This window comes from Hakea prostrata, chromosome 7 (genome assembly GCF_041222555.1).
Source record: "Hakea prostrata isolate BN-2017 chromosome 7, UWA_Hpros_2, whole genome shotgun sequence".
Lineage (NCBI taxonomy): Eukaryota > Viridiplantae > Streptophyta > Magnoliopsida > Proteales > Proteaceae > Hakea > Hakea prostrata.
The window spans coordinates 334,464-347,561 of NC_142606.1; the positions used below are offsets into that span (position 1 = coordinate 334,464).

General features: G+C 37.4%; 2 protein-coding genes across 4 annotated transcripts; one reads left to right on the forward strand and one right to left on the reverse strand.

Annotated features, from left to right (window-relative positions):
- Window positions 1–451: 451 nt before the first annotated feature.
- LOC149008725 (Sphingomyelin synthetase family protein) lies at window positions 452–7,679 on the reverse strand. The gene is made up of 4 exons (XM_089161360.1): window positions 7,181–7,679; window positions 5,202–5,596; window positions 1,496–1,686; window positions 452–1,339 (listed from the first exon to the last, which is right to left on the reverse strand). The coding sequence occupies exons 1-4, from the start codon at window positions 7,486–7,488 to the stop codon at window positions 944–946; spliced, it is 1,290 nt and encodes a 429-aa protein (XP_089017486.1). The 5' UTR covers window positions 7,489–7,679; the 3' UTR covers window positions 452–943.
- A 1,960-nt stretch (window positions 7,680–9,639) lies between these two features.
- Window positions 9,640–13,069, forward strand: LOC149008726 (nuclear envelope-associated protein 3-like). 3 transcript variants are annotated; one of them, XM_089164387.1, is made up of 6 exons: window positions 9,640–9,770; window positions 9,925–10,384; window positions 10,503–10,610; window positions 10,959–11,318; window positions 11,430–11,531; window positions 12,321–13,069. In XM_089164387.1, the coding sequence occupies exons 2-6, from the start codon at window positions 10,154–10,156 to the stop codon at window positions 12,486–12,488; spliced, it is 969 nt and encodes a 322-aa protein (XP_089020513.1). In that variant the 5' UTR covers window positions 9,640–9,770; window positions 9,925–10,153; the 3' UTR covers window positions 12,489–13,069. The 3 variants fall into 3 exon arrangements, with proteins under 3 accessions (XP_089020513.1, XP_089020514.1, XP_089020512.1); XM_089164388.1 differs by having other exon boundaries at window positions 10,203–10,384; XM_089164386.1 differs by lacking the exon at window positions 9,640–9,770 and having other exon boundaries at window positions 9,798–10,384.
- The last annotated feature ends 29 nt before the right edge of the window (window positions 13,070–13,098 follow it).

Here is a 13,098-nt window from a genome sequence, read left to right on the forward strand (position 1 = left end):
TAAATGACATATATACCCTTAGATTTATAAACTATTACAACGTTGTTTACCTTCAAGGAACACCGCCAATTCATAATTCATTGCCCAAAAACCAATATTCAACATTCCACATCCAAAGGTAATGCATTTTTTTATGTTATAGCATCAATTATCACCTTAAAAAATAAAAAAAAAAATAACATCAATTCCTCTTCTTCTTGGGGGGGGAGAAGTAGATTATTGTTTTCCCCCTACGTCTGATAAAACTGATAGGTCAACATTCATTTTCGATTCCAATTATTTGGTTAAATAACAGAACAAATACAAAGAACTGAAATGACTCCAGGTATCTCCAGCTCAATCAGCAGAATAGTTAGAAAACTGAATGAGTGAATTAATAATATTTTCTTTTCAGAATTTCTACAAACCTGATTGAATTATTGTTATCCTAATCCTCATTTGTTAGAATTTTCAGGACTTGTGATCATCCTAGGGATTGAAAAGAAATTCAAAAATAAAAAGAACAGAAAAAGAGAAGAAGGGAGAGAGTTTACATGTATGTTGATTCTCCCCCTGAAACTTTATTTATAACAAAAAATCAAATCTCAGTTAGGAAAACTTCCTAAACTGAGTTACAACAAAAATAAAAAAAAAATTACACATTACATGGAATCTCCCAAAATATATTAAAAAAGAAACTATCCTAAGGAGACTATTTGTCAACCAAGCAATAAGAAAATTAAAATATAACCAAAATAGAAACCCTGCTTTTTCAAAACTTGCACCAAGTTTGCTTCTCCAAAATAGAAATTTGTGCAATTTGTGCACCAATGCTGCTACAATTCTCAACATCATTAATATAACTAAGATGAGAAGAAAAAGCTTAACCTCATTCATGCTCCAACTGCAGTACAGATCAACTCATTGTGGTCGTGGGACAAAAAAACTAACATGGGAGAGAAGATCACCCATCGCTTGTTACAACGAGGGCCAGTATTACAATGCTGATGGTGAATATAATGGTGACGTAGGCAAATACTCGAATTGCCTGATCAGTAAAACTCTGCTTATGTTGACCTGCAGATTCAACCTCCTTCAAAAGTTTTGTTACTTCATCCATGTCCGAGTCTTTTAGAGCCCTGTTAAGTTGGCCATGGATCTTCTCAAACTTGGCAAGTTTCCTACTCAATCGTGTGTCCTTGACTGACCATAGAAAACCTGTCATCTTCCATAAAAGGATGCCAACAAAAATAGCCACCACACAATCCACAGTATAATGGTTCCGTTCCCGTATTTCCCTCTGGGCACTGTGCACAACAAGCATCCATAAAATAGCTGAGGTCCAACCTCCGTATGCTTCCTGCCATTGTTAGCAAGGTATATTAGTTCAGGGTGTCCAGCAGTACCAACTACTGTTGTTCAAACAATTAAGAGAAAATAATCTTTGATTGTGCACAATAGCTCTGTATATAGTTCTTAAAGAATGTGAAAGAGTAGTTTCCAAATATTAACTTACCGTCCATGCCATAGCTGTTAATACTGCAACAAGCATGTGACCACTGTAGATGAGATCATTACAGCCACCACTGGCTCTCTTAAGTAGACTGTACCATGACCCATCAGTCATTGTGGGACGCAAGAACTTGCTCAGGAAGCTCACTGAACCCCAATTTGGTTGATAGTCCTTAATATAGTCCCCGGTATCAGCTGAAATAAGATCATAGAGTGATTTTACTCATTGAAAAGCAAGAAATCCTATGGGAGTCAGCATAAGCATTGGTTTTGCAATTCAGCAGTAACTAGTAAGACAAAGAAATTGTGGAGAAAGCAGGACCAACAGTTTCGTCCAACTCCCTAATTCTCCTATACCAAAAAGGAGTAAAAGATTATGTTGCCCCTAGGTCATTTTTCCTGAAATGTTGGGACAGTACCTACCCAATGGTATCAATTTTCCATTGCTGCCAAATTCCTTTGTTTCATTGCTATAGATGGGTCAGAAATGTGGGTCCTAGCTCTTCAATCAGCTGTATTCAAAGTCATACATGATTCAAGGCCTGAGATAAGCAGGTCTTTCCTTACAAGTCTCTGATGTTAATCTTTGGCCTACCCTGGTTCTTTTATCCTCCTCAATCTGAATCAAATCACTCCTTTATACAAGAGCATCCTAAAGCCTCTATTGAACATGGCCATGCCGCCTCAAATGACTCTCACGGAGCTTATCATGAATTGAATGGTCATTCCTCACTTTATCCTTACTAATGCCCACACATCCATCTTTACATCTTTATCTCTGCTATACTTGCTTTATCTATATGGCATTCATAGCTGCCCAATATTCAGCACCACATATCAAACCAGTTGAATGACAATCCTATAAAAAAAATTCTTTAAGCTTCAAAGGAATACTCTGATCACTCCATTCTTGATGCACATCTCCATGTCATTCTTCCTAATTTAATCCTTTGAGAACCATCATCATAGACATAAACTTCTCACTTTAAGGAATCTACCTCTTATCAATATTCACCACCTCATAATCCATCGTAATGTAATTAAAGTTAACATATATACTGTCTTGGTTCTACCTATCTTAAGGATCTTTTGATTCCTGTTGATTTCCGTAACTCCAACTTGGTGTTGTCTAGTCCACCAAGACTATATCATTTGCAAAAAGCATACAACAGGGAGCCTCTTCTTGTGTCTCTGGTAAAATCATCCATCATAAGCACAAACAAATCAGGACTTAATGCTGATCCTTGATGTAACCAATGACAATTGGGAATTCACTACCTTAAACACCCAAAATTCTGCTGGTCATCACACAATCATACACATCTTTAATTTTATCCATATATTTACATGACACCTTTTTGTTCTCCAGTATATTTCAGATAACTCTAGGGACTTAGTCATGCACTTTTAATAGATCAATAAAGACCAGATGGAGACTGCTTTTTCCCTGTCCTCATCTTTCCATGATTCCCCTAAGAAAGGAAGGTCAATGAAGACCAGATGGAGATCCATCTTTCCCTTTGCCTTTTTTTTCTTTCCCATGAGTCTCCCAAGAAGATAGTTTCCATTGTGGATGTTCCTGGCATAAAACTAAATCAGTACTCCAAAATAATAGTTTCCTTTCTCAATTGGGTTCTGATCATTCTCCCCCATAACTTAATTGTATGACTCATTAGGTAGATGCCGATACAGTTATTGCATCTCTAAATATTATTTACCAAAAAAAGCTCCAAATGTGACTTTTTTTCCCCTTATTTTTCAATGGGACCACAGTGCTTCTCCTTCATTCATTTGGTAACTTCTTTGAGGTCAGGATTTTGTCAAACAGCTTGGTTATCCAAGATACACCATAGAATCCTACCCACACTTCTACAGGTATCCCACCTAGACCTGTTGCCTACTCTACTTTTGTATTTCTTAAAGCTTCTTTTACTTTAGACAACCTAATTTTGTATATGTATATCTATGCAATGTGTCAAGCTGAGTAATGTATCCTTCTGAAGCCTAATTAACAAAAGGTCTTCATTTAAGCTGTAAACCCATCCCTCTTCGAGCTCCTTATCCCTTATTTGTACTTCTTCAGCCTCACTTTTAATACATCTAACATGGTTGAAATATCTACTCTTCCTTTATCTCAATTTAGCTTTGATGGACTCTCCTTTCCCACTATCTGAGCTTCTTCTTCGGAAATTTTATGTTCCTTTAGGTTGTCCCAACTCTCTAGTCCATTTCTCTATCTCAAAGCTAGTTTTGTTAGTACTCATGGCCACTTGGACCTCATCATCCCACCATTAAGTCCCCCTCGGAGTATGTATTATACCATTTCATTTCCCTATAACCTCTTTCTTAACTTTCTTAACACAAGCCACATATTATCGTTACCTGCCGTGCTAGTATCTCCCTCAAATCCTCAATTTCTTTGTTTTGCCAATTTATCAAAAATGAATTCAAGGACTCTCCTACTAATTTCCACCACCTTTCTTCTTTTTTATTTTTTTTATATTTTTTTGGGTCATTGATTTCCACCACCTTATCTTAGGGAAAAGGCTCTCCCATCTGACCCTTCTGGATAATGAGGCATATTACCTGGGACCACCAATTTTGAGGGATTCAGCCCTTGCTAGATATAAGCTTATAGTCTCTACAAAGTAATTTCTTGGACCTAATCATTAGGAAATTCACCAGGTTGATAGGATGCCTACTTGTGTAAGTAACATGAGGCAATCCTCTATTGAGTTCACAATAGATAAATCATAAGCTATGCAAAGTCTAGAAATGAGATCCCCTCTTCATTTGTTTCTTGAAATCTATATCATCCATGAACACCTTCATAGCCTCTACAATCTTTATATTTGTCCATTCAAATCTCAAATCACCCATTATGAGAATCTTTTCTCCTTCTCTTAAACCTGGTGAACATTCAGGTAACAATACAGTGTATTGCTAACAAGGGATGCACTAGCAAAAGGCTAATAGGATGCAGCAATATAACGATAAAGTACTTATGGAGTAGGATCCATGCAAAATCAGGATATAAATCAATATAAGAAAGTTCCGAAGGAACGCATTCTCAGATTTCAGAGATAATAAAAGAGAAGGAAACAAGGACGGAAAAAAAGAAGAAGATGAGATAATGACACAAAGGAGGAACAAAGTCTGCCAGGTATTCCAAATCAGTAAGCACAAGCAACCCTATTGTAACACGCAGGACTCGCAACAATGTAAGAGCATAAAAGAACAAGAAACAAAATATGAATACTATCTTTCAGCAATAAGATTTTGCAGTGAAAAGAAATATCAAATAAGGGGTAACATGAACTATAAAGTATCAACCAGAAATAGGAAAAATTCTAAAATTCAGAAACTGCAGTTTGGCAAAGGATTCCAAAATACACGACAAAATGTATGCCTTTTGACAATGAGATTTCAAATTCAAGAAACCTCTATTACAGAATCAGGAAAAAGAAGGGGGGGGGGGGGGGGGGGGAGGGTAGCAAGGGAGAGTTAGTTTATCTTGGGCAGCAACAAGAAATTAGTCCAAAAGAGTAAGCAGTTCCAATTAAAAGAGGTACGTGCAGCAGTAGCTAGACCAGATCAGGGTTAGACAGAACAGAACAGATAAACTCAAGACAATATACAAACCAAGAAAATTAAAAAGAAGAAGAAGAAGAAGAAAGAAACTCTCAACAAATACTGAAAAAAACACAAACCATAAGCCATGTCACGTTGTATGAGCTCAAAAATAGCACTGGCATCTGAAGCATACGGTGAGTAATATTTCTGTGCCCAAGGATGAGGATGTTCCGGGATTCTATACCGGGCAGAGACACACCAAGGCCGTGCTGATGGTATAATTGTAGAAATAAATGATACAACCCGCAGAATCCGACCAACTGCCATGGTGAACATGTACCTTGCACCCAGCCCCAGGCCAGGAGCTTTGACACAGTTGAACAGTACAGAGAAAGCCAACATCACAAATAACATAAGATAGTGGTGCAGTGCAATAATGTGGGCTCTTAAAAACCCAACAACCACCTGAGGAAGTTTTTCATTCAACGCCAGCAGCAACCACTGGCCAGTGTCAGGAAGTGGAGGTGTGGCACTGTAAACATGAACAAAGACCAGCATTGTTTCAGTTTCTCCATCACGTTTTAGGATGTAAACCAAACTATAAGTAAAATAGGCATGACCATAGCAGGTAAGCAATCATTCAAGATATATCAAATCAAATTACACAAGGCCAACTAGTTGTAAGTCAGTAAGAGACGCCTAGAATTCTCTTCTACGAGAACTCCTGTTGAAATCATGCATGATCCATTTGACTGAATCATGAAAGTGCTACAATGAAAGGTTCAAACTTCAAAGCCCAATCGACAGTGTCCAATCCAAAAGCTCAAGCTTTAGAGTGGAGAGTCCTTCCCAGAGTCATAATCCCAGCAACCAGACATTACCCGATCAATGTAAGGCTAAAATAATGCTAATGGATCCACAGTCATTGCAACAGTTGTCAAGGCACCACCTACCAGGCAAATTTCCCTGGGTCTAGGCGACTGTTGCCTTTGGTAGAATTAAACGAGGATTGGGTCCATAGTTTCATTTAGAGCAATTTTGACAGCATTCACGAAGCATATTTTCTTCCATGCAAATCAGATCTCAAACCATGTCCATGAAGTCATTTGGGCCCATATCTGAATTTTTATCTAGCTCAGCCTATTTAGAGTTCAATGGATTCTAGACCCAGGCACACTGCTGATAGCAGAAATTCTAATCCAAAAATATAGAAGAAGGAAATAAACACAACTACACAAGACCCAACAAGATGACAACCACACAGTATGGGCACAGAAACTGATCATTGCAGCAGGGCCACACAATAAGGAGATCCTTGGATCCACCCAAAACTTTAGTTCTTAATAAGGTGCTGACTCTGGACATTCTTCAGTCCTAGATTGGCCAGATGATATGCTTTCTGTGAATGCAGTGTGAAGATAGAAAGATATAACTGTCAGTACGGTTTTTAAAACTTATTTAATAGGGTAATTATAATATAGAACAGATCCCGCCTCCACTGTTGAAGAAATTTTTTTTTTCGGTTTATGCCAACTGAAGAGGACACTATATTTATAATTTCTTTTCCATGTAGCGATGTAGCTTAGAGCGTTCGAATTTGGAAGGTGGCAAAAAGTGACCTAAAGATCACTAGATTAGTCCGAGAAGATAGGTCCCTAAACATGGTTGCCATTCTGGGAACCAGTTCGAGGGAATAGTAAGGGAAATCAGTAGCAACACATATGTCAAGACAATAATAGAGCATTAATTACCCAAGTTCAAAATTCCCCAAATCAATTGAGTAGCAGAAATCAGAAATCAGAAATCTGCTATCATTAATCAACTGGTGATTCTGCACTTATTACCACCGAAACCCTCGCTTCATTTGTCAACGACATTGCAGCTCAAGCAGGGATCGCGAAACTTACTGAGCTCCATGGCTCCATAAAGTGAGTTACAACTTACAAATGGTCCAAAAATGGCATGTAGGGTTAGATCTAATCAGTCATAAAAACATAACATACTGGTTTAATCGAGTAAACAAACTTCCCATATATAGAAACCATCACAAGGTTCATCATCGACTGAAACAATAACTAACAAGTTCATGAAATCTAATTAATGTAAATGTCCTTACCGGTGCCAAGCAAGACCGATTACGACAGTAACGAAGCGTACAGAAATGACTTCAATAAGGAAAGCACCGAGCAGAAAAAGCATGGAACCAATGAATGGGATTGCAGAGCGGATCTCTGAGGACCAGTGTGGGTACTTGAGGAAACGAGTGAGAGAAGCGATTATAAGAATCACCCAGAGAGTGGGCTGCAAAAGAGAGTGCCATGAAGGGGACAAGTATCTCAGGTAGTCAAGACCAACATATGTTAAGGCAACCAAGCCAAGGCCACCATTCTTCAACCTCGACATAACCCATGTTGGTGGTGGCATCACCGGCGCCGGCGCTTTCTGGGTTCAGCTGCAATCGACCTTAGCGATGGTTTCAGAGGTGGGTTCTACAGACGAGAAGGATTGACCGCTCTGAGACCTTCAAATTGCTTATTCTCCTCGAACGCAGTAAACAATTTAAGGTTGAAACCAATCAAATGGCGCTTGGTGGATGATCATTCGTTGATGTGGTTTGATACCAAAGCCACAGTAAACCATGGTTGGATCGCACAGAACTCTTTTTATTTTTTTTTACTACAGTACAAGAAAACGTCAAATCACGAGTTAACCATCTAAACTCAACTAGTTTCTTGATTTACCCATATAAAGAGGGCAGTTGAGTTTGGATTTACGTGAAGCTTTAGGATTCTCCAATCATGTTCATAGACTATTACCATAATAAATAACGTTCATAAATTCCATCCAAAGATACTGGTGCTGTAGGATAATTCTGATTTATTTTCTAGGGTTGTTGGTTGCTAACTTGCTACTTTCTACCATTACCAAAAATAAATAAAGTGCCATTTCTTACAGATGTCAAGAGGAGAAATTTTAACCATTTTACTCTCAATTTCTTTCTTGATCTTCTTCTTGGTTTTGTAAATGCCAGGGTTTTCTGTTAAGGAAAAAACAAAAGAGAGGAAGAAAATGGCATTCCATCGAACATATAAGAGGAAGGCCCATTAATAACCTAGATCATAAATCAAACGGGCTGGGAGTTAGGTAATTAAGAATATCGACTCTTTGCTTGTTATTCAAATTTGAGTTTAGATCCTTTGTCCCTAAGTTGATCATGCTCCATGCCTCTACACTATACGGGTGTAGCGGCTGCACCTACGGCCAACGGCTGGATGGGCAGCCACACACCCATTCAATATCTGAGTTGTTGAATTAAATTGCTCGGATTTAGGTGAGAGTACAATTTTTGCTCCAGCCATTGGCTGCAGGTGCAGCCACTGCACTTAAGCAAAAGAGACACTGCATGGTTAGCTTGGGCACAAAAAACCTTAATTTTGTCAAATCTCATCTTTATATTTTGTTGGTCTTTTGATATGCAATATAGTATTATTTCAAGGCCAAAAATAATTATTCACTAAGAAGTGTTGTTGGTCTTACCAATCATAGATAATTTAATTTATTTTTCATATAATTAGAAGTGCATGATGATGAAAGGAGAAAGTGAGCCAGGTGTTTTCTCTTCTTTTTTCTTCCCAGTCTATATCTACAGTTCTAACTATATTATGTGATGCTAGTTTTACAACATCTGAAGAGCAAAATCGTGATTCCAAATCAACAGATTCATTGAACAATTCTTGAGTAAAATAATAATAATAATAAAGATACTGAGCTTTTATATTTTAAAAATATTTCAGTTTCAGAAGGGGTCTCTGAAATAGATGGCGATTGATAGAGTAACCCTTGATCATAATTTCCAGTATGAATACTGCGCCCAAGATAAAACTTGTAATTGGTAGTAAAACATCGATTCTTCTGTTGAGGCCCAATTCTATCTTTATAGATTTCTCGAGTGAAGAGCAAAATGGGATTGATTATGCTTTTCTTTCTCCAAGTGGAAGTCTGTTGCATGCTGTTTCGGATTCATAAAAAGATTTCATTTTCTTTAATGGGTGAAGCTTTATGCCTTCGTAATGTTCTTCAGGATGCAATTCGAAGTGGATATAATTGCATCCAGATATGTTTTGATAATCAATCGATTATCCATTTCTTAAATAGCATCAATTTGTTTTTAGATTGAGATGTTAGTCTTATTTTAGGAGATATTTTAAAGCTATCTCAAGATATTGATGTTTGTAATTTTCTTTTTATTTCAAGAGTGTCTAATGCTTTAGCTAACACCTTGGCTAGAAGGGCCCAGTCAATGCTGAGTTTAACTGTTTGGCCTGTTTCCTTTCCCTGGTTGGTGGATTTCTTACCTCTTTTTTTACTAATGCAGGGTATTACCAAAAAAAAAAGGTCAAATCATTATAATACTCCTCCGCATATCTGGGGTTGGATTATTCAATCAATTATTCAATTGCATTTTCGTTTTCATTATTAATTGCAAGCATATTTGATAATATATAATTTTCTATCTCTATTTCCTTATATATTTACCGAGCTTTGTGTATATTAGGTTGGAATCTCAGTGAATAAACACACAATCGAATGCAGAATTTCTGCAATCAAATCATTTCTTATCAGCATCTTATCTTTCAATATCTCAGAATTCTACGATTAAATTATTTCTTATCAGCATCTTATTTTTCAATATCTCCACAACGCAGGTTTGTCAGAGTAGTTGATTTTCCTTTCCTTTTATTATTAAATTATTATATTCAAAGTAAACCCCGTTGATTTGTTTTTCTGTTCCCTAGTTAGTTAGTAGAAGATTTTCTTGGCTGCATGAAGATGTAGATTTTGTTTTGGTTGATATATCAGAAAAAAGAGGAGACGATCTTCGGGTAAAACACACCTCTTCTTAGAACCTCAAAGCGCAGAAAATCCTAATCTGAAAAGATTGCCAAAATTCCACTTGTGAAGTTGAAATCTTGAAGGTTACCGTTTGATTCACATGGAGAGATTTAAATACAGGAATTCGAGAGGAAATATAGATTTGGCAGGGGAAGGATTTTGTTTATCTCATGTGTCCATGCTAAGGAGGCTATGAATGGAAGATTCTAAGCAAACCCTGACTATCATCATCTCTGTTGGATCAGGGTTTCGGGACTTCGCATTTTCTCTCTCGTTTATGTCGTCCTCCGCCCGAGAATTTGATCCTTTGTTGAACGATCTCATTCTCAGTGAAAAGAAACAAAGCTTCCGGCGAAATGTTGTTTTTTTGGCAACCGAGCTGAAGGATGTTCAGAGTCAACTTGCCAGAGAATCACTAACAAGGCAGGTTAGTACTTCGATTTAACCTTTTCCATGTTACTCTATCCGTTGTTGTGCTTGTTTCTATCCTGGTGTCAAACTTTTTTTTTTTTTGTTTTTTTTGAAGTCACGAATGGATTTCGCAGGTCGCTGAGAGGACAGCAAAAACTATGGAAGAGGAATTAGTTCGATTGCAGAAAAGCTTGGAAGATAGGGACGGGCAGCTCCAGGCATCCGCTTCTACAGCAGAGCAGGTGTGAATGCTTGAATTGGAATTCTGAAATAAGAAAGTCCTTTTAATTCTCAAATCAAACTCTTTCTCGCTTGTATTTTGATTGCTCTTCCTTCATCTTCTTCTTTTTTAAATTGTCAAATATGAATGATTGAGTTATTGTGCATTGATTCCAATTTATCATTTATCAAATCCAAGTTGATGAATTTCACCTTAGCTGTTTTCAAATTTATTAGTCACAAATCATTGGTTGGTACTGCATATAAACTCTGTCTCATCTGTATGTTCACTTAACTTGTTTAGTAGAGTTGCAAGTCATTGGTCCTTTTCAATTTTACTCGTCATTTGATTTTGTTTGAATTTGATACAGTACTTGAAAGAGTTGGATGCTCTACGATTGCGATATTCTGCCACCCAAGCTACAGCAGATGCAGGTGCTGCATTTGCTCAATCAGCTCACTTACAGTGTTTTTCCCTGGTAAAAGAACTTGAGGAGAAGAACAGTAATTTGAAAGAGCATGAAGATGGAATTGTAAGGCTACGCCTAGGAGAGCAGTTGGATCACTTGCAAAAGGATCTTCAAGGAAGGGAGGTTTCAGAGAAGCAGTGTAGAGATGAAGAGATCGATAAATTTTTAACTGGGAAAGATGAAGAGGTATCTAAGTTGAGAGATGAGATCAGGATTATGTCGGCTCATTGGAAGCTAAAAACTAAAGAGTTGGAGTCACAGGTATCTTACCTTTCAGTCCCTTTAACACCTTCATTAACCATTCCTTCTCCATGCAAAAACTCCACCTTACCTGTATTTATATGTGGATGCTTTGTATCTACCTGTTTCCAGTCAGAGAAACATTACAAAGCGGACCAGGAATTGAAGAAGAGGGTTCTGAAGTTGGAGTTTTGTCTTCAGGAAACTTGCTGTCAGACAAGAAAGCTTCAAAGGGTAATGTAAACTTATTCCTGAATAGCAGTATTGTAGCTGGAGAAATATGGAAAAATCATGAGTAATTTGCTTGTCCATGGCATATGGATGCTCACTCCTGCCTCTCAGGACTCAAATGAATGTTTCACACTAATTTGACCTGCAATCCCACAAGTATCTGTCTGTGAATACTTGTTAAATTTTCAACATGCCTTTTGAGTAGCCTCATCTACTGCTATTCTTTGGGATAGCAACTAATTATATTAGAAAAAAAGGCAGAAAAAAAGTGTGATACCTGATTATTTTGCTAGTCGTTGACCCTGAAGATGACAAACAATTCCCCATTCCAAGTCTTGGTTGGTAAAACTTGAACCCTTACTGTGGTATTGATAGCAAAGTCCTTTGTGATTGGATGCAACATGGACAGCCAGATTTTTGCTCTCCAGAATCCAGATAGGCCTCTGACCCAAAATCTAACTCAACTGGATGAGTTTGGTCCCATTGTTTTGATTTGATTTGGACATGGTTGGCCACACTTGACTAGCACTTCATTTAATAAGAATTGGGTTGTCAATTTCTAGTTGAATGGCTGACTGCAGTAATCCCAACCAACCCTTTCTTGCTTCCTTCTATGATATGCTGCATGTAAACGTTCCTTAGAAGGATCTTATCTTCTAGTGTGAGTCCCACCAGCCAATGCCATATGTATAAAACAAATAGAGTTGATAAGATTAATATTATCTTATTGTCTGTTCCACCTGAATTTTGCTAATTTCTCAATGTCTATCTGTTTCCTGCTGTCTGTGGTAGATGGGAGAGAGGAAGGACATAGCTTTGAAAGAACTCCGAGATCAGTTGGCTATGAAGCAACAAGGAGCAGGATCTGGTGCTGAAAAACAGAACTTTTGGGAGAGCTCTTCTTTCAAGGTCGTGGTTTCAATATCAATCTTGATCCTGGTAGTTTTTGCAAAACAGTAGAATGGTCCATTTATTCATTTTGAATTGGTTGAAAGGAGAGAGCATAGGTATAGCTGTATAATTTAGTTTCTTGGAGATGAAGGAAAATTATTTTTAATAGTCCTTCCATCTGTTTTGTAAAGTGATTGCTAGGGTTAATTATGGTCCAGCAGCAGAGCCCTGTTTTCCTATTTCCTATTTTCAATTATTCTTTTGATAGGGAGAGAAAAATGAGTTATTGAATCAGTATTAAAAGTTTCTCCAGATGAGGCATTGCTGGTAGATCATCATTTTGTAGTCAAATCTGTAGTCAATTCTGATCCTATATATCAACTAATAAGAATCTGGCCTAGACAGTTGGGTGAGAGCAACTTACATTCATCAACGTGCCAGTTTCAATCAGTCTTTTTCTTAATACTAGTAAAAATGTTCTCCTGGAAGTAGAGTTTACTGATTCTAGCTTAGTGTGTTTCAGTTAAAAAAATTCAACAGCAAGAAAAAAGAGACACCATTGATAGAACTCTGAACAAATGGTTGACATTTCGATGATCCATTTAAAAAGGACCATCAAAAGAAAAAGGTAATAGAAAACAAAAGAGGAAACCAAGACTAAAGTAAAGGATATGTTAAA

Coding starts and splice junctions, on each gene's coding strand:
- LOC149008725 (XM_089161360.1), bottom strand. CDS start 7,488: ATGCCACCACCAACATGGGTTATGTCGAGGTTGAAGAATGGTGGCCTT. Junction 5,597..7,180: donor ATCGGTCTTGCTTGGCACCG/GTAAGGACATTT, acceptor TCATGTTTACAG/TGCCACACCTCCACTTCCTG. Junction 1,687..5,201: donor ACAACGTGACATGGCTTATG/GTTTGTGTTTTT, acceptor ATCTTATTTCAG/CTGATACCGGGGACTATATT.
- LOC149008726 (XM_089164387.1), top strand. CDS start 10,154: ATGGAAGATTCTAAGCAAACCCTGACTATCATCATCTCTGTTGGATCA. Junction 10,385..10,502: donor GAGAATCACTAACAAGGCAG/GTTAGTACTTCG, acceptor TGGATTTCGCAG/GTCGCTGAGAGGACAGCAAA. Junction 11,319..11,429: donor CTAAAGAGTTGGAGTCACAG/GTATCTTACCTT, acceptor ACCTGTTTCCAG/TCAGAGAAACATTACAAAGC.